At 34.1% G+C, this 21,988-nt stretch overlaps 1 protein-coding gene across 2 annotated transcripts in view; it reads right to left on the bottom strand.

The window, feature by feature from the left end:
- LOC143254401 (cyclic AMP-dependent transcription factor ATF-3-like) overlaps nucleotides 1–21,988 on the bottom strand; it is a 99,088-nt gene that overhangs the window by 32,343 nt on the left and 44,757 nt on the right. Inside the window, exons 3-4 of one of the 2 annotated variants that reach the window (XR_013030183.1) lie at nucleotides 16,226–16,333; nucleotides 10,634–14,585 (exon numbers count right to left, since the gene is read on the bottom strand). Coding sequence is in view for 1 of the 2 variants with exons in the window: in XM_076509510.1 (XP_076365625.1) it covers nucleotides 14,409–14,585; nucleotides 16,226–16,333 (285 nt within the window). In the remaining variant the exon portion in view is untranslated. Of the gene's footprint in view, nucleotides 1–10,453; nucleotides 14,586–16,225; nucleotides 16,334–21,988 lie in introns of those variants that run through there. The other variant, XM_076509510.1, reaches the window with a different exon arrangement.

The following is a 21,988-nucleotide window of genomic DNA, read 5'->3' as shown; positions in this document are numbered from 1 at the left end:
TTGCACCAAACATGTTCGCCATTTCAGCACCCACCGCCAACTCTTGGGCTACTCTTTTACTAACGAATAGCCCAAGAGTTGGCGGTGGGTGGTGATGACTAGTTGCCTTTTCTCTAGTCTTACACTGCTAAGTTATGGACGGCTATCGCAGATAGTTCTCGTGTACCTTTGCGCGAACTTTCAAAACAGAGTTATAAAATCGAATCGGGTATTGCGCGTCCCACGCTTGATATTGCACAAAAATATAGCTAATAAAACGGAAACAAACAAGTATAATGACAAAATTTTAGTTTTATAAAGGCAACTGTGGGCCGATATTATACCTAACCAAACTAGATTTGTTTGTTTTAAATTTCGCGCAAAGCTACACAAGGGCTATCTGCATTAGCCGTCCCTAATTTATCAGTGTAAGACTATGATTACGAGTCGAGTGCCTTAATCTCCTGTCCATGTCGGGCCGTCCAACCTAGCTAGCTGTAGTAATATACAAAGTTTGAGTGCTACAAAACGTATTAAAACAAGAAAGTTAAAATCACAAAACCGATTCAGTTAAAATTTAATTGTTTTTCCATTTCTACTTCGGCTCGGACTAACATAATTATAGCAATTTGCCAGTGTATAAATAAAATACTTTAAAATATTAAGTTTACTTGCTTTTTTAAATTTCGCACAAAGCTACACGAGGGCTATCTGTGCTAGCTGTCCCTAATTTAGCAGTGTAAGACTAGAGGGAAGGCAGCTAGTCATCACCACCCACCGCCAACTCTTGGGCTACTCTTTTACCAACGAAAAGTGGGATTGACCGTCACATTATAACGCCCCCACGGCTGAAAGAGCGAACATGTTTGGTGCGACGGAGATTCGAGCCCGCGACCCTCAGTTTACGAGTCGAACGCTTTAACCCACCTTGCCATGCCGGGCCCGAAATAGTAAGTAGTTCAGCTTTTGTAGTTTTTCATCTCATAGAAAATATAAATTCAAGGGTGTATCAGAAATGCATTTAAGCAATTAAATATATCATATTCAATGTATCTTTAACAATGCATGTTCAGTGTATATTTAGAACAAAATGGATAAAATGATCAAGGTTTTATAAGACGTCTCAATTATGCTGCTTAGCAACAAGTTGAAATGCACGAGCGCCTGTTTTCGCTTTGGATGACATTTTAAACACATGCAGCTTCCAAGATTAACGATCGTAACTCACGTCCCCAGCTTAGACGAGCAGGTGAAAAGTAGCGTACAGCAAGGCTCACTTGTAAATACACAGTACAGTACTTAACGGGTTCGTTTTATATGACTCATGCTGATGAATCAAAATAGTAATTACCTTTCTCCTATTTGATGATTGATTTGAAAATTAAAAAAAACAACTAAAATGAGCTACACAAAAATGTTCACATTTGTACGACCAAATGAAAAATGACAAGGTACGGTTCATAATTCGGTGTTTTTACTACCGAAGTCAACTTTTGTAAGTTATATATTTTATTTTTATCTCGAGTGTACAATGTGCTATTATTATAGACTTGTTTGAAACTGAGTTGAGGTATATATTATAAAAAGAAAGTAATATCGGAATTATTTGTATACATTTTATAAACACCGTTATACGCTTAAGTTCAATCTTTGATGGTTTACATTTCTGACACTAGATGGCTCTTTATTATATAAAGTAAGTTGTTATACAATGTGCTATAAATACTATTTTGGAAAAAATTAGAAGAATACAAGGCACGCCAAGAAAAAATTTTCTTCTTGAAAATATAACCATCTAGCAAAATAAATGTTGCAAAGCACACTGTTATGTGATTTCTTATAGAAAAGCCATATTTGCTGTATACACCAAAGAGAATAGAAACGTTTGTTATAGGGTTGTAAAATCATGAACTTGTTGCTCTTTCAGCACAGACACGGTGTTCTAACTTCATCATTTAATATCCATTAGACACTGAAAATATAAAAATTAAAGAAACAAACATTACCATAGTTAGAAGAAACAATGCAAAGTAAAGGTACAAATGACGAATGTTTTTCAAGTATCATAACATACATTAAAACTAAAAATGTAATAGATTGTAATTAGTTTGGAATTACGTTTGAAATTTTCTCTTTTATCCAATGTTATGTTGTAGTTATCACAGTCCTTTTTTGTAATAGATTCGCAAAACATTTCCTATAGGGTTGGGACCCCTATAGGTTTTTTAAATATGTTTATCTTAAATGCTTATTAGTCAAACTGTTTGTTGGCCAGAGAGACCCTAATAACATATTAATTGCTCAGTTAGATACTCGTAAACTATTTAAAGAAAAATATCATCATATTTTTCCCTCACTTTTACTAATGACCGTTGGAAACATGTTTACATTGAATGCTGTAACAGGCAAAAATATGAACTTACACAATATGATGCAATATGTATACTTCACTGAGAGTATAAGATGTAACAACATCTTGGTGGTGCAGGTGTTAAGTAGGTTAAAAACTCTTTCCTACTCATTGTTCTTTCGCAAACTCACCATACAATAACTGAAAAAAAGTCTCCAGTCTTTTGAAATACAGTATTTTCTTATTAATTATGATAATATATATAAATTTAAAAGAACAGATACAGAAAGGAAATTACAAGTTTCCTTTTCCTGTTCACACTTTAACAAACTGTTCTTCATGCTCTTTGACAATTTTCGTGTCTATCGTATCCACCTTGCCTGGTGAGCTTTGGTATTGTCCGAAAGGTCTCGTCAACTCTGAATATAGTAGATACAGTGTGTCTGACATAATGTTATACATTTTCTTTGCTTGCAGTCGTAAGTTCTTAGAATTTCCTCTAATCACCCAGCCACTCAGAACCTCTGGGCCAAGTGATGACATATTAACGTTAAATTGATGAAGAAAATCTGTTACTTCTACTGTATGCATGTAGTTCACTTAACTGCAAGTTCAGAATAATTTAAATGCATAATTATAGAACTATTAAGCCGTACATTACTACAGATTTAAAGTGTTTTAGTAAATCAACATGCTGTAATATACTTTTAAGATAGTTTTTTGTAAGATATTTAATCAAAATTTGTCTTTTTTACTATGAAACAATAAACATCGTTCTACTGTTATAAACGAGGTTTACTCACAACTGGGTTTCTAATTCACATCATAATCTGCACTATTAACACACAGTCTGCGGGTCAGTGAGAGCAAAATAAAAATATTCCGTATGCTTGTTTTCAGAATTTCGCACAAAGCTACACAAGGGCTATCTGCATTAACCGTCCATAATTTAGCAGTGTAAGACTAGAAGAAAGGCAGCTAGTCATCATCACCCACTGCCAATTCTTTGGCTACTCTTTCACCAAGGAATAGTGGGACTGACCGTCACATTATAACGTCCCCACGGCTGAAAGGGTGAACATGTTTGGTGCGACGTCGAGTGACTTAACCACCTGGCCATACCGGGCCGCTTCGGTATGCTACAGAAGGGTTTCACAAATTCAGGTATTCAAGTTGGAATCAAATAAACAAACTAAAAACGTACTCCGATATAGAGTCAGATCTGTTAACGTGAAGAAAGCCACAATGTATTCACAAATGAATTAACTTCTCAATAGTGTTCAGTCACGGAAATGAAGAATTTAGGGAATGGCCAGAGTGAGTTCCTTTTACACACATTAGTAGAAGTGTTCATGTTCAGAAGATATCACTCTTAACTGCCTTACAATAACATGCAAGCTTCCTCGATTATCTCTAACGAGTGGCGCAGCGGTATGTCTGCAAACTTATAACGCTAGAAACCGGGTTTCGATACTTGTGGAGGCAGAGCACAGATAACCCATTGTTTCGCTTTGTGATTAACTTCAAACAACAACGCTATCGACATAACTCGCGAAAACCACGAAGAAAACGGTTTCATGGAACTGAGGAATCTTGTGGTATGTAACACGTTCAGCTACTTCCATGTATGATGTGGAATTTTTTTATCCGGGTGTGGGTTTTACTCCTTCAAAACCATATGCATTTTAGAATCTAGATATCACACGGAGTTTAAATCTCTATTCAGAAATAATAATAAAACCAGAACGAGAGAGAGAGTACTGGAAAGCTCTGATAGGAAATCAAACCCTCCGAAAGTGTCTCAGTGACTTGTAGACTGCGTGTTAAGCATAACTTTAGGACGAAGAATATGTAAAAATATATATCATTTTATGGCAGCATGACCAGCAGATAAAATTTACTTTAACGTTTGGAAAAAAAAACACACTGCAGGACACTTTACACTAGTATTTCTTAAACAACCCCCGAATCCGGACTTTGGTCGTCGCGACCACCCATTATCTCTATAAAGATGAAATCAATATTGATGTTTCTTATCGCAGTTCGCCATTGTTCATAACAATGGTGATATATACATCTCTCAGACCCCTCGAGGGCTGAAAAATATTTATTGAGCGCGCAGACAGCTTGTGACCTCCCCGATTGACCTATAGTTTGAGAAATTGCTTTACATTGTATTTAATCAAACATTACGTGTTACTTAAAACATGAATTTGAATGGGCTTTTCGATATTTGTTTCTTTGGTGTTAAGCTACAAAATAAGCTATTTTTGCTGATTGTTTACCGTTATAAGTCCTCAAACTTACTGCTGAGCTACCGGGCACCGGAGAGCTCTACGTGGGAGTTTAATATCTTAGCCATCTTATCAACAAACAAATAAAACAAGTTTTCAAACTGTATCTAAAATGTAGATTTGAGTAGCATTTTAAAACATACATTTGTTTGTTGTTAGGCTCTAAGTTCTGCCATCAAATCCTATTTTTTGTGTCATAAGCCTAAATATTTAGTGTTGAGCCACTGGAGAGGAGGAGAAGGTGGTTTAGTTTGTTTTAAATTTCGCACAAAGCTACACGAGGGCTATCTGTGCTAGCTGTCCCTAATTTAGCATTGTAAGACTAGAGGGAAGGCAGTTAGTCATCACCACCCCTCACCAACTCTTGGGCTACTCTTTTACCAACGAATAGTGGGATTAATCGTCACATTTATAACGACCTCACAGCTGAAAGGCAAGTATGTTTGGTGTGGCGGGGATTCAAACTCACGACCTCGGATTACTAGTCGAGTGCCTTAACTACCAGGCCATGCCGGGTCGAGGGGAGAGGAGTAAAATTTTAATTTTAATTTTTCGATTAGTTTGTGTGTGTGTTTTCTTATAGCAAAGTCACATCGGACTATCTACTCAGCTCACCGAGAGGAATCAAACCCCTGATTGTAGCGTTGTAAATCCGTGGACATACCGATGTATTAGCGAAGGGGGGTTTCGATAAGTAAAAAACATTCAAAACACAATTTTATTTTGATTCTTAAAAACAAACCTTTATTCCCAAATAACAAACATTTTATAAAACTATCACTATAAAAACACAAGTTTTAGTTCTTCATCTTAATATTAAACAAAATATCTTAGTAAAATTTAAAGAGTATAAGCACTCTACAAAATAAAATAGAAAAAAACAACAACACAGAAATAAGGTATGGTAATAATTAATATATTATACATGTCTATAGGAAAGTTCACGTAGTATAACAGTAATAATAAAACAAAAAACCTCTCAGAATACTAACTACAGCTGAGAGTTACGCAAATATTGTAAGAAAAAGAGTAGTCAAGGTGTAATTAAATAATAAAAAAACATTAGAAGTCAAAAGACAAACAAGAGGGGGTGCGTCGAGATGATTAATTATATTTTATCAAAAAAACAAGACGCCATCTATTTAAGTAAAATAAAACTGTTTTCGTTTGTAAACTGACGTTACAAAATGTTAGGTTTACCAGCAATGTATTTAATTTTTCTACTATCATTTCAGTAATTGAGTATACCGATCCAAACTAACAGTAAAGAAGTACATTTTCTCAGTTATATTTTATCACTTTTAGCGTTTCCTCAAAACAGTTGTTCTATATTCTTGGCTGCTTCCTTTTTTACTTTTTCTCGGCGTTAAGCCTAAAATTAAATGAACCAGTTTATCTCGCTTTTTAATTACCCTTTTATTGTTGTGTTAGTGCTCATTTCAATTAACATGATTTCATTAAACTATTAACTTTAGTCTTTAACTTTCTGTTCAGTTTTGGTCATCAAATAAAATTTCACAGTTAAACCAGATTATTTTTTGTTCACTCACTTAGTACAGTTAATCAAGAGGAAACCTAGTGTTGACTAAACATATGTTTAAACAGTTAATGTTAGAACTCAAAAACGGAATCACGAAACATTTTTTTCAAATGTTAATTGCGCCTGTCGTGAAAATGGCCACTTTCTAAGAAGTGACATTCAAGGAATCAAAACGAGATTTAAAGAATAATAAATAGCCAAGTTTCTGATGCATATTTTTAAATCTAAAAATATCTAAAAATGTATTTCCATCCCAGACTTTGAAAATAGTACATGAAACTATTGTAAACAGCCTTTCTAAAAAAAAAACGACCTAACTAATTTTTCCTGGAGAACACTTTTTCAGCTACGCCATATTCTCATTTACAAATAGTTGTTTTAAAAAACCCTTAATTATAATTATTTTGAATAATTTAAACAAGGTTACAAAAGTTGAGTACAACTGTTCGGGTTTAAAAGCTTTTGATTTTGTATGAAAAAATAAATAAATGATTACTAATTAGTGAAAAAGAAAAATATTATTTATCTAATTTATTAACATGTGAAACATTTCCAGCTAAAATGTCTGTTCTGCCCGTTTCGTGTAAATGAACCTATTTGTGAAAGATTTTGCTTGTATTCAACATACTAAGTAAGAAATAAATTTGAAGTATAAGAACTGGTTGCTTATTACTAACATTCCACAAGCTTTGTTTAATTTTAAACAACTTTTCAATGTCAAGTAACACTATAAAATTTTGCTCAGCCAAGAAAGAACACTGATGAGTTTCGTTTAATAAAGGGTTGTAGCAACATCACCTTTATTCGTAAGTATAATATTTGTTTTTATTTACATCGTTTCGAAGTTTTAATATTATATTCACATATAAAATGTTTAGTAAAAGTTATGGTGTTATTCTGTTAATAAAAATATCCTGCTATGTAGATTTATGTATAATTGTGCTCTAATAATTATAACTGTTATAATATAAAGTCAGTAATACATGTGTTTAAAACTTTTGTGTCAAATAGTAGTGGAGGGGAAACTTCATCACACAAGTTAAACTGTGAAGTTGTCCTTAACACTATAAACTCACCGGTCCGAAAAAAATCAAATAATTTGAAAAACATTCTACACTCAACAAAATTCAAATCACACTTAATTCACAGGAAGGGAGTTAAGAACAATGTGCGTTCTTGCGGCTGGATAGAGTTTTATTAATAACATGAGAAAGAAGACACCAAAATACGCTAACTCCTGCAAACATCACGGGCCTGTAGGGACGTGTTGGTTAACTCGTCGAGCTGAGGTTCCGAGATACGAGGTTTAAGTTGCAATATGCCGTTGAGTATACTCCACACTTTCAGCTGTTTGGATTTTATAACTAGTAATAACTAATGCCGTTATTTCGTTAATAAGAACTGTGAAAACGAGAGCGCTTCTAACTTATTGTCTTTCTTCTGATTAGTATCTGATTAGGGTATCTGACTTGATCATTTAGCCCATGAGTTGCATTAGGTACTGTTCAGGTTGAAAGTACCAAATATAAACTACTCACGGATATCAACAAAAACTTAATCGAGAAACAAATACGCATAATATAAAACAAATATTTTTACTTAAAATTACGTTACGTAATATATATATATATATATAAGACATGCAACTAAAATATTGTTGTCAGTTAACTGGTACAAAAAAAGTAAATGTAAATAACCAATCGATTCAAAGTTTTTATTTACATTAACAATAGCAACAAGTCGCATCAGAACTCACCCAAGAACTAGAAAAGAACATTTTACTGAGAATGAAACAACGATAATAAAAACTGTACCTTTTACCAGTGGTTTCTTTTTACATTAATAGTTTATGAGTATAAGTGGAGAGAAAAAAAAAGACAAAAATAAAGCGAAACGTTAGAATCTATAATTCTTTCATGGTAAATTTCACTGGTATATTGCAGAAACAGAAATGCTAATAACTAATTAACTTTCCGAATTCAGATCACACCAGAATTACTCATTTTCATTTTGTACAACACTTTTTCTTTATCTCATAGTGACAAAATAAGAAAAAACATTTTTGTATATGAAATGGCAACACGACAAAAAAAAAAAAAAAACATTTATAACTACAAATCTGCGAAACTTGCTGAAACAAAATCTAAACTTAGAAGCACTTTTTCAAAAAAAAGAGCTGTATTATGTGTCAAAAACCAAATCAGGGATCGTGGTGTAAAATTACTGTATAAAGTCCAGGTAAAAGTAAGATCAGAGTCGTTTGAAAGAACTAACTAGTAAGACTAGATACAAAGGTAGTGTTAAGAAGTTTAATTAATACCACAGCAAATAGGTTTAAGATATAGTGCTTTCAGGATGTCTAGATAGGAAAGTAATACAATAGTGATGTGTCATAGTCAAGAACTCTTTATAGGAAAATAATACTGCAGTGCTAAGGCGGGAGTAAGAAGTTTAGATGGAAGAGTAATACTACAGTGTTATGGTGGGGGTAAGAAGTAATACTACAGTGTTATGAATCCTAGATAGGAAAGTAAAACAATACTATTTGGAAAACTTCATTGTTAATATGTTCACTATGAGGTGGCTCGCTTTGTGACTAAATATTTGTATCTTTAAACGGAAGGACTACTTAATCAAGCATTTATGTACAATGCAGTAAAATTATGAAGATGTAACTTCAGATGTGAAGAGAAAATGTGAGTTCATTAAAAAACCAATTAAGTCTCAATATGAAATAGTAGAGAAATTATACACAGAAACACAAAAGAAGGAAAATTAAACTCTTCAAATAATATAACTAACGACTATAAAAACACATAAGTTGTCAAAGTTGTGCGTTAAGACATGAACTTTTAAAAACAACACTCTTTTATACCATCTATAAAAATACATCATTATACGTACATTAAAACCAAATAGCGCTTATCAAAAGTGTGTGATCAATTGATCACTCTTATTCATGTAAACAAACATAAATAAGTAAAATGCAGTATTCTTACATCGTATAGGTATGGGAATTAAAGTTTCCATTTATTACCACCACATTTATATCATGATTCACCTTAAAACGTAACATTCCACCATAAAATAAAATTAATAAAAATTCGCAACCGAAGCTAGATGTTACTTGTTTCGTCAAATAATTCTTTTTTTAAAATATATTTTTGCTAATATTCCTTCACATCCCTCAATAATGGCAAAATATAATTTAAAAAATATATTTTTTTTCGTTTTGGCCATTAAAAATATTTACACAAAATTGTTATTAGTTTTTCATACGTAAAACAGAGAATTATTCTGATCTATGGAGAGAGTTAAAATAATTCACAAAAGTAATGAATTCAAACCAAAGGTAAAGTTATTAGCACGGAGTTGTTTTTGTTTTCTTTTTTCTTTAATTAACGTTTTCGATGTGGCAAAACGTTCACCATTCTTCATAAAACTTTTCCTTGACAGTTACGAGAAAAATGATATTTTGTCATCTGTACAAAGTTAATTAATTTCGGTACAATTATCCAAAAATACTAATGGTACTGTTGTAAGATATGAAGGATATTAATGACTTAGTCTTTGTTAGTATTACGGAAGCAACAGTGGATTTCTCGAACTATTTTACCATGCTTGTTCCAAAACAATTAACAAAAAATAACGTGATTAACTTGCAGAATTAACTGAGGTTAATAACATTAAAAACTCCGTAAATTAGTTAATTGACGAAAATACAAAAACGTGTTAAGCACAAAGCTGACAAGTAGGTTACCTGCGCTGTGCTCACTGCATGTATCAAATTCCACATTTTGACGTTGTAAACCTTCATGTTAACCGCTAAACCACCGTTGTAATTTAATTTACTTTTGTCTCAAGATGGCGTTTATTTTTATTTTCATGTTGTAGTTTTTGGTTGACCAAATTTATTCCCATTGTCAGTGGTATGTTTGCAGTGTCCCCAGTCGCTTAGCGATAAGTCTATAGGTTTATAATACTAAACGTATGATGTTGATACCTGTAGTTGGGATATAATTGTGTAACTTTGTGAACAAACAAAAGGTTTCTGCTAAAACGAGTTCTTTTTATCTTGTTTTCTTTATCATCTGTTGAAGCATTTTACATTTTCAAGGTGAGTAAACGCTGTCAAATAATATATAACTTAGGTAAATGTTGTAATTATTTACATGTTAAAAGTTCAGTACTTTTATAGAGTCGTTTTACATGTGAAGCAACACGCTCGTTATAGTGAAAATTTATTGGGAGTGATTTTATAAACAACACTTTTGAGCACCATTGCAATAATTTCATAGCAAAAAAAAAAACAAACAAACAATATTTATTCCAATAAGACCAGAAAGACAATACTTTTTCAAATAATTCTGATTAACTCAATTTAACAGGTACAAATTTCGGATTAGTAATTTATGTTGAAATTTAACCAATAAATATAAAGACGACCAATACTTGAACTTTTGAACTTACCAAAATATCTTTATAAGTTGCATGTGTTATAATGCATAGTAGACAAAATTAACATCGCTTGCAACAGAGTTGGCAATAATACTGATAAACAAAAATCAAAGCATATGTCACAAAATTACCACCCAGTAGGTGTTACACCACACACACACACGTGTAGCTAGCTTGAGCGCCACCTCGTATTCCTATATTTACGTTTTTTTTTTCTTTCTGTCTTCTATCTTCAACTCCAATCCCGGAGGCCTGTTGGAAGACCAACTTCGTCTTCTGTAGTCTAAATTATCACAGTGAATTTCACAACAATACGCAATAGTGCTGGCAAGGCAAACACACTCGACTAACTAGAGCATCGTGAAACCAAGAGCAGAGCAATTTGAACCTAGCCCTGACTCATCACTACGGCTTTCTTTTTCCTATTTAGCTTCGGATCAGCCTCACCACTGTGGGTCATCATTTACTGTGTTTATCCTATTTTAGACCTCATCACGTGATCATCCTCTTAACGCTAATGTAAGTAGGTCAGTGACGAGTTGTTCAATTAAACTTATGTCAACGATAAAATGAACACTAGAGTTTTGCTGACAATTTGGCACTTAAGGGTCATCATATTTTTGTCAAACTTCCCTCCGTGTTCATGTCAACACTGGTAGTGACATAACGGAAGGTTCATCAGGCATAAAGATTTATTTGTACCTTTTTTGTTTTCAAACTCTAGTTAATCATGTTGTTTTGCCTGTTTTCATACGATTGCTGATGTCTACGGATATAGCAAAGTTGAAACTAGGAAGCGCTGACTTTTTTTAAAGGACTTAAGTAATGTCAATAATGCAGAAAGGAAAAGTTTCATCGAAATGCTAATTAATGATTATTTTCACTTATTTATTCTAAGAGAAACATTATAAAGAGTTGGTCTGATACGACGACGTTAAAACACTCTCACCACGAGCTACTGGTAGATATTCATCCATACAGGGTTACCAAATCCTGAGACTAGAACAACTCAGAAAACACAGGTCACTTTGAGCTAGAACGTTACATAAAATTCTATTCAAATCACAGGCGATGAAGTTTTAACTTTCCGAGCAGAAACGGTTTGAAACATTAGAGTGTATTTCAGGTCCATATCTCTTATGACAGAACTCCGCAGTTTGAAAGTAATGTATTATTGAAATGAAAAGGAAATATAAATTTTAAATGGTTCTTTAATTTATGACAGTTATGCCAATAATTTCTGGAGACTAGAAGATAAGTATAGCTTCACAAAATCTAATTTCTGACATTGGTATTTGAAATAAAGATATATAAAACAAAACTTTTGCTTACATTATGTTAGTTTCTGTTGTTAAGTAAACTAAACTACATGCACCTATATTTCTAATTATGTTATGAGAATTACTTGAGCTAATTTTATTAGTATATGTTCTCCTTTTAACCTAAAACACCTTTGGAAGATTTCAAAACCGGTTATTTTCTATCAAAAATAATCTAATGTTCACTTTCTGTCATATATACATTTATGTGTGTGTGCATGTATTTCTTCTTATGGTTGGAGAAATATTGTGAATTTACTACATAGCATTCAAGTTACTTTACATAGGAACGACTTTTTAGCCAAATTTTCTTAGACCGTATTATAACGTTTAATTATTTACCGAGTTTAAAAGAAGTAGTGGAATGAGTATGCTTACAGTATGTATGTGTGTGTGTTCCTCTCTGTCTGCATATATTAGAAATAACAATATGATTTAGGACATGAGTGTGTAATATTAGATCTACGTTTCAGTTTTAATCAAACCAGTAGTTGGGCTGGTATAGTTTTTTGAAGCATTTTTATTATTTGTAATAAATTCGCCTTCACTAATTTATCATGGTTTTTGTGTTTCGTTTGTTTTTCTTTCTTCTTTACAACCCTAGTAAGGTTTTAATATAAACATTATCAAGAAACAACGCCTTCGTGAGATCCTAAACATGGTCTTAACATCAAGATCAAAGTTCATCAGGAAAAGCAAACCAGAAAACCTTTTCTCGAACCTGAATAAGATTTTAATATGATGTTGAAAGCGTTGACAGGAAAGTCTACTTAACTTAAAGCTTCGCAAAAACCTAAACAAAGTTTCAACTTCAAAGTCAAATCCTCCAAGAAAAACAGCATATTTTTTCCTGAAAACCTGAATAAGGTTTGAAAATAAATGTTAAAACATCAACAGCTCAGTTTTGACATATCTTCAGGTTTAATAAACGTACAGGAAGTTCGTCACGAAAACAACTATTTTGAAATCATAGGTATATCTAACTTGACGATGAAAGGTTAACGAGGCATCATTCATGTTGTTGTTGTAGCACACATGCAAGCAGCCATAACAGGATAAAGTTATACATCTTTAGCCAAAAACATAAAAATAATTATTTAGATGAGAAACAAGACAAAATATCAGTTGCTAACAAAGATAACAAAATAAAAATTGTAAAATATATTTTGTAACTCTGCTGAACATTGCTAATAAATCAAACGTTTTAAAAATAACTGATAAGGTACGTAATTAGTTAAACAAAAACATTTTAACGAAACGTAACTATCTTTAATTTTATCTCTCGAAATCTCATTTCCATCGTAACTGTTCTTGTACCACAAAAAACAACAACACACACACTAAAGTTCCACTCAAGTTCAAACTCAGATCTGTCCATTCACCGAGAATCTTTTTTTAAGTATGAGAGTTGCTACAGGTGCTTATAAGTCAGTTATCCTAAAATAACCGTGCATTCTTTGCTTAATTAAAAAATGTATTCATTCTACAGCTTAAATAAAAACATATGTCTTACATTCCAAAAAATGCCTTCAAGAAGCATATATCTTCACCAAAACAACTTTCACAAAAAAAATAGATCCTTTCCTATCAAAGAAAAAAAATTTACTTTACTTAGCAATTAAAACAATTTCTTCAACTCCATTTTCAATTCCCAGCATGCTTTCGTGGAATGAAACTTTTTACAAAAAGACAAGTTACGATATAAAGGAAACTGTATCGTTTCGGAAACGCTCAAATCAGATCCATTTTTCCACGACCAAGATAAAATTAATAATTTCATATATAAAAAAAATTAAAATTTGAAACTGAATGTTTTTTTCTGAAGAAACAAAATTACTTTTTAAAAGCAAACCAATATTTGGACTAATTTAAGTTTCTTTTCAAGCCAAAACTGTAGACGGTTAAAAGTCTTTTCTTCAAATTACATTTGCAATTTAGTCAAGTAGGGCATTCGCTTGTTAGATTTAATATTCCAATGTCCATGCCTTTGCAAACCAGCTTCCTCTCTTTTTTTTTTTACATGCTGAGTTTCTTAATAGCATTGAGTTTTCTTTAGTTCTTAATATAACCAAAACACCAAACTCAATAGCTTTTTAATGCTCATTTACAGGAAAGGCTTAGGTATTTGTTTGTTATTTTCCAGAATGAAATGAAATAAAAATCCCACCGAACAAAAAGCGTTATTATGTGAGAAATTATTGTCACCTTTCCAAAAGCGCCAGAATAAGTTATCTGATTCCTTAATAGAAATAGTCACTTCATATCATCTCTTTACGTTGCATGGTTTTGAAAAGATAAAATCCCTCGTCATGTTTTCCGCCACCAGAGTAAGTTAACTAATAAATACTGTAAACGATTTTGCCGTTTTATACCATCACCAGGTATCACAAAGCATGAAAAAGTACTAGAAAGACAAATTCTCTTTTAAAGTTCTAGGCCAGGTTTCTTCTTCTGGGTGATGTATACGCTCACACTATAGGGCAAGGATAAGACTTGTGCGGCTGCGCACATGTATTCTGCTGTGAAGGTAGGCAACAGCGAGGCAGGTGGTTTGTGAGCAATGTTAATAGTTCTTGTCTTTCCAGTTCCAAGTTGTGTATTTCCGTTCTTAAAGCAACGTTATTTACCTCAAGATGATCTGATTCCTAGAAGAAAAAAAAACAGTACCAATTAGATGAAAAAAAGGTGTACATTACTTGTATTCTATGTGTGTTTTGGGCTATCTGGTGTGCCCACCGAAGGGAATCTAACTATTGATTTTAGGCTCGTAATTCCGAAGCCTTACCGTTGTTCCAGCGGGAGACTTATTTGTATTGACACTAAACATAAATTGTTTTTTTTTTTTTTATGAGCATGAAGATTTTAAAGCTTTATTAAGTTGAAATTACCGAGTTAAGTTTTGACGATAAGAGTATTTAGTCAAGATGCATATTTTGCATAATATATAAAGTTGGAGCCAAAAACGTTCCCCGCTGGTACAACGGTAAGTCTACGGATTTGAAACGCTAAAATCAGGGGTTCGATTACCCACACAGCAGATAAGCAGATGTGGCTTTGCTTTAAGAAAACGCACACATACATACATACATACATACATACTATAGCCAAAAAAATATATGTACTCTAGCTTTTTTCAGAAAATCAAATATACAAAAAAAAACAACATCTTTAAGTAATTCCTGAGACAAAAATTGATAAAAGTGTTTCAATAATCACACACAGAGAGAGTTACAATAAAAAAAACAAAATATACAAATTGAGTATTAGTCTTTATCAGGAAGAAATTTTAACACTATATAATAGGCAGAAAAACAAGTCTCCAGTGGCACAGCAGTATGTTTGCTGACTTACAACGTTAGAAGCCGGGTTTCTACCTTCGTGGTGGGTAGAGCGCAGATAATTCATTGCGTAACAGAAAAACAAAATATACAGTTCCATGTGTTAGCTTTTATTAAGGAGAAACGGGTACAATGTAAAGTATACAGGGAAACAAAATACACAAATCAGTATGTTAGTCTTTATCAAGCAGAAACCATTACAATATAAAGTAAATATATAAAAACAAACTGTGAAGTTCGACAAGCTAATCTTCATCAAGCAGAAACTGGCAGAGCAAGTTATGTTTCACTGTGGAGAAATTAGCTCAACCAACCGTATAGCAAGTAAAAAAATCAACATTTAATAAGCAAAAATCAGCAGAACACATCCACATCTAATTCACAAAAGTCCAGTAAGGTGCACTAACATTCATCGAAAATAAACCTGTGTAGCATTTCAGCATTCACTACCCACAAATCGGTGTCAAATACCAATATTTGCTGAGCAAAATCCGGTTTAGCATACCAGTTCACTAAGTTGAAGCTGATATAATATACCGATATTTATCAATAAATAATCGGTATAGCACAAGTATTCATTGATTAGTAACAGGTATAACACGCCAGTATTTACCGTGTAAAGGCCCATTAAAGTACAAGTATATTAGTATTCTAAAAAGCAACCTTTATAGCACAACAGTATTTAATATGCAAAAGGTTGATAGTATAACATAACACTATTTACAATGTAAACGTCCATTAAAGTAAAGTACGCGAGTGCTCATTAAGAAACAACCAGTGCAAAAGTTCATTAACATATATAAGTACAATAGTGTTCACTAAGAAAAAACTGGAATATTATATGAGCATGTAAAATAAGTATACGTTTATGTATGTTACAAAAGAAAGAAAAAAGTTCGCTGAACCAGATACGTGATGGTTTTATTCTAATTTCGCACGTTACTTACTATAGCTAGTTTATGTGTTCTTTCCTTCTTCTTGTTCCTACATTTAGTGGCTGCTACCTTGTTCCTCTCTCTTCTTCTCTTCCTCCTTGTTTCATCTTCTTCTGTAAGCTACATATGATGAGACTGAAGATTAGTGAATATAATTTATTTACATATATATATATATATTACCCATTCAACAAATATTTTCATTCATAACATAAACTTGTAAGTTACTAATCAGAACTTGTAAATATGTAATTAGTCCCAAGGAATTAGAATGATTACTAAACATCGTTTCTATACCGCCAAACCTACTTCTTTAGAAATTCAAAATGCAAGATTTAATGTGAGGTATTTTAGTGGGCCCGGCATGGCCAAGCGTGTTAAGTTGTGCGACTCGTAATCTGAGGGTCACGGGTTCGCATCCCCGTCGCGCCAAACATGCTCGCCCTTTCAGCCGTGGGAGCGTTATAATGTGACGGTCAGTCCCACTATTCGTTGGTAAAATAGTAGCCCACGAGTCGGCGGTGGATGGTGATGACTAGCTGCCTTCCCTCTAGTCTTACACTGCAAAATTAGGGACGGCTAGCACAGATAGTCCTCGAGTAGCTTTGTGCGAATTCAAAAACAAACAACGAATTTTAGTATTATGGTTTGGGGTAGTTATATAACTGAAGAAGCTACAAGTCATATTATAAGAAATTCCTAATTGAATACAGTTGTATTTTTTTATATTTAAATTATGGAGAGGTGACTTGCTTGAATGTGTGTGTGTTTTTCGTCTAGCAAAGCCACAAAGGGCTATCTGCTCAGCCCACCAAGGGGAATCGAACCCCTAATTGTAGCATTGTAAATCCAGAGACATACCGCTGTACTAACTGGGGGCTGCTTGCTTGAAAGTTAAGAATAAACTTCACATAGGTTCGTTTGTTTTGAATTTCGCGCAAAGGTACACGAGAGCTATCTGCAGTAGCTGTCGATAATTTAGCAGTGTAAGACGAGAGGGAAGGCAGCTAGCTGTTCATTACCATCCACCGCCAACTCTTGGCTACTCTTTTACCAACGAAGTGGGATTGATCGTAACTTTATAACACCCTCACAGCTAAAAGGACAAGCAAGTTTGGTGAGACGGGTATTCCAACCCGCGACGACCTGTAGATTTCGAGTCGAGCGCCCTAAAAAGTCATCTTAGAAAAGATAGGCCCGGCATGGCCAGGTGGGTTAAGGCGTTCGACTCGTAATCCGAGGGTCGCGGGTTTGAATCCCCGTCACACCAAATATGCTAGCCCTTTTAACCGTGGGGGCGTTATAAGGTTACGGTCAATCCAACTATTCGTTGGTAAAAGAGTAGCCCAAGAGTTGGCGGTCGGTGGTGATGACTAACTGCCTTACCTCTAGTCTTACACTGCAAAATTAGGGACGGCTAGCACAGACAGCTTTGCGCGAAATTAAAAAACAAACAAAAACATAGAAGAGATAAGCTACGTTAACCAGGAAACAGTTTGACCTGTTACTTTGTCAGTAGTGGGACCAGTTATAATGAAATAGAAGCGACTTTGCTGTCTTTGGAAGAGGCAATTCACCAACTCATAATTTATGTTAAATAAACTCCGAGATATTAAATCTAACAGATATACCAACAAGTAGAACAAAGAGGTTTTAAACAGTTGTTTTAAATAGTGTCATTACCCTATGTAACACAAATTTTGTTCCTGCATAGTATGTGTTATTTCTTAATTGATTATGTTGTAAAATTACAGAAAGTGGCCATTATTCTCTTCAAACTTTGCTTTTGTGACCTGGATAATGAAATTTAGAAATTAACCAATATTCTATGTAAAAACAGGCAAATTTGCACATTTTCATTTACATAAGGTCTGAATAAAACAACATATGAATCAAGATTTACATCTGTTTATACTAAAGTTACACAAAAATGTTTAGAAGTGAGTAGTTTTTCGAGATTTGCGACTGTAATATAAATCACTTTCACGTATCAGCCCCCATACATAATCTCTCATCATGTTTTCTGATACTCTCCTTGGTAGCGGCGTTAAAAGTCCAGTATATCCAGTATATGGTGGAAGCGCTCGCCTTGCTCCTCTGAGTATGCTCCCATGTTCCCTTTTAACATATCAAGATGAGCGTCAAGGATATGAACTTTCAGGGACATCCAGCAGCCCATTTTACCGTAGTTCCACACCAGAGCCTCAACCAGTTCCACATAATTTTCGCCCTTGTGACTGCCCAAGAAGCCCCAAACCACTGCGACAAAGCTGCCCCAAGCTTTTTTTTCTATTTTTACTGAGGTTCTTGGGGAATTCTGTACACTCCAGAATGTTCTTTATTTGTGGTCCAACAAAAACACCTGCTTTGACCTTTGCTTCAGACAGCTTGGGGAAGAAGTCTTGAAGGTACTTGAAGGCTGCAGGCTCATAATCAAGAGCTATGACAAATTGTTTCATTAGACCCAATTTTATGTGCAATGGTGGGAACAACACCTTCTGGAGGTTTACTAGTGGTTCACACTTGACATTATGCCTTCACACAGAGAACTCGGTCCGTTGTGGCCAGTGCTTCCTGTTGTAGTGCGCTGCGGTGTCCCTGCTGTCCCAAAGGAAAACTTGGTAAAGGCACCTTGGAGACCCATCAGAAATGCCACTATTTTAAGTCTCCGATAACCTCCCGGCCATACTCATCATACGTCAAGGATTCTAGTAAGGTCTTGACGCTGTTGTATTCCTCTTTGAGGTGCACCGAAAAATATTTAAATTTTAAAAGGTCTAAAATCTGTATAATATAAAATTTTACTATTCAAGCAAGCAAAAATTGTCCGTCTTACTTTCTAGAATTTTTTGCAGTGCTCGAAGGTAAAATGAAGTGTTCATGGTTTGTCTTGATTCTCAAGAAGCATGCCGAAATATGCCTTGGAGGCTTCACACATTTTAGTAGATGCTGTCACAGAATACGTTTTCGCTCTTGTCTTGATAAATTGGCCACATACATAGCAGAATGAGTCTGGAGAATGCTTACAGCTTTTTGATGCCATCTCCGGTAAAATCAGATAGGTCTATATGTTCACTTAGGCAGCTAAAACTAAACTGAAGTGTTGAGTGGTGAGCCCCTGTATATATATTACTATGGAAAGTTCTAGAAAATTATAAAAGGTTCCTGAAAATTCTCGTAAGTTCTACAACATTATAGAAAGTACTTGAATTTTTTGTCAGCTACACAGCACTGAATCTACTTTGAATGTTCTGAAAAATAGGTAAATTTGAAATTTTCATTATCTAGGTCACAAAAGCAAAGTTTGAAGAGAAAAATAGGTCTTTTTCATTCACTTTAGACATAAGCAATTGGGAAATAACACTTTCTGCCCAGAAACAAGATAAAGTAAAAATTTTGTTACATAGTGTTACTCATGTAGAGTCACCCGGTGATACTGCAACAAGTTTAGGGATTTACAAAGCTAAATTCAGGCGTTTGATTTCCCTCGGTGAACACATTAAATAATTCGATGTGTTTTTTAAATGAAAGAAACACTTATATACGATATCTGGATTTGTATAATGAGGTAATGAAGACTTAAAATGTTATGTTGCCAAGGAGATAAATATAAACACGTGTGTGTTTTTCTTATCGCAAAGCCACATTGGGCTATCTACTGAGCCCACCAAGGGGAATCGAACCGTTGATTTTAGCGTTGTAAATCCGTAGACATACTGCTGTACTAGCAGGAGGGCATATGAACACGTATAGCTTGCTGATAATGGATTTGTTTTATGAAATCACGTGCTTGTGTATATATCACCTTTGTGTATGTGAATCGTTATTCTCTTTTATTTCTCTGTCCTGCAAACTGTAACATGAACATAATGAAGGTAAAATGTAAGACAAAACCAGGGTGAAGAAAAAATATTTTTTTTTAATGCACAAAAGTAACGGAAAGTGTCCGCATGCGATATAAGCGCACCCTGGTACGTCGAAGAGACAAGATTAATCACTCAGCTGACAAAGCGACATCTTCTGGTGGTAAAAATAGTCGGGTATTATTTTTTTCAAGCGCGAGTATCTAGTTCACTTTTTGTTTGAATACTGGAGAGAAGGAAATATATACACACATGAAAGCAGGATGACAATTCAGTATATAAAGATCTGCCGTATTTGAAGTGACTTTCTCGCTCTTGAATTTTACTTTAAGACTAGTGATTAGCGGTGACTACAACGTTGCTGAAAAAGACAGTATGGTTCATTAACGGAATTCATAAAGTGTGAAGTCGGCAAGTGTTGGCATGGCAGCAGCGTAACGAACTGGTTTATACCTACAGCGATGAGAACAGCTCCAAGGAAAGAAAAAACACACAATTGAACCTCTGTATTATCTAACGTTATCATACACAAACGAAAAGTCAAAATTTCAGTAAATTTTATCAAAGTTCGAACGCTTGGTTTGTTTTGAATTTCGTGTAAAGTTACACGAGAGCTATCTGTGTTAGCCATCCTTAATTTATCAGTGTAAGACCAGGAGGAAGGCAGTTAGTCATCACCACCCACCTCTAACTCTTGGGCTACTCTTTTACTAACAAATAGTGGGATTGACCGTCACATTATGACTCCCACACGGTTGAAAGGACGAGCATGTTTGGTGTAATGGGGATTAGAATCCGCGACCCTCAGATTACGACGCATGCTTGGAACCAGCCCGATATATTTCTGTGTATTATGTTATACATTTTGTGGTCTGATTTCACATATTACTCGAATCTCCTATACAGAATTTCACGTTCTTATAAAAACAAACAAATATTAGCCAATAAGAACGTAAAGTATCCATTTTCCAGACTGATTGTTCCAAGTATTAGGGCTCTGGCTAAGGCTATATATATATATATATACATATGTGTTCGATCATGTTTTTATACTTTTTTTGTCGTTTATTTTTCTTCGAAAATATATTATTCCATTAATTAATAATATATTTGTTTTTCAGTTATATCAACAGTTTAAATCGTTGTAAACATCTTGATGTATATATATATATATATTATTTGCAGCGTTGGTAATGTGTTTCTGTTCCAGAAGAGCTTTCTTACTCGTGCTCCAAAACTTATAGCTCTTATAAATGCTGGAGTATGTAGTTACTGTTCTTTTAGTTTTCAACCATATTTTCATTTTTATCTTCACGTTAAACACTGTTTTAAGCAGTTACTTTTCTTTCTAAAACTAAGTGCAATTATAACACTGATTTTAGTGTCTTACTTTCCATAACATCACTTTACATGTAAAAGAAGACTTATGTAGTTTTAAATGTATATTTAACAAGAAGCAATCAAAAACCTATACCGGATCCAAAACATATTAAAACGTTATGTAAAGTGATTATATATTTTTTATTTGTTTGTAATAAGCGTAAAGTTACATAATAACCGATCAGTGCTGTGTCTTCCACGGATATCGAAAATCGGATTTGTATTTTATAAACATGCAGGATTTTCGTTGAGCCACTAGGGTAAAAGTGTTTGTTTGTTTTTAATTTCGCGCAAAACTACACGAGGGCTATCTGCGCTAGCCGTCCTTAATTTAGCGATGTAAGACTAGAAGGAAGGCAGCTAGTCATCACCACTCACCGCCAACTCTTGCGCTACTCTTTTACCAACAAATAGTGGGATTAACCCTCACATTATAACGCCCTCACTGTTGAAAGAGTGAGCATGTTTGATTCAACGGGGATTTGAACCCTCGACCCTCGGATTACGAGTGGAAAGCCTTAACCCACCTGGC

The sequence above is a fragment of the Tachypleus tridentatus genome, chromosome 1 (assembly GCF_004210375.1).
Source record: "Tachypleus tridentatus isolate NWPU-2018 chromosome 1, ASM421037v1, whole genome shotgun sequence".
In the NCBI taxonomy this organism is placed as follows: Eukaryota; Metazoa; Arthropoda; class Merostomata; order Xiphosura; family Limulidae; genus Tachypleus; species Tachypleus tridentatus.
The sequence above is the reverse complement of the archived record's forward strand: the minus strand, read 5'-3'. Positions and strand labels throughout refer to the sequence as shown.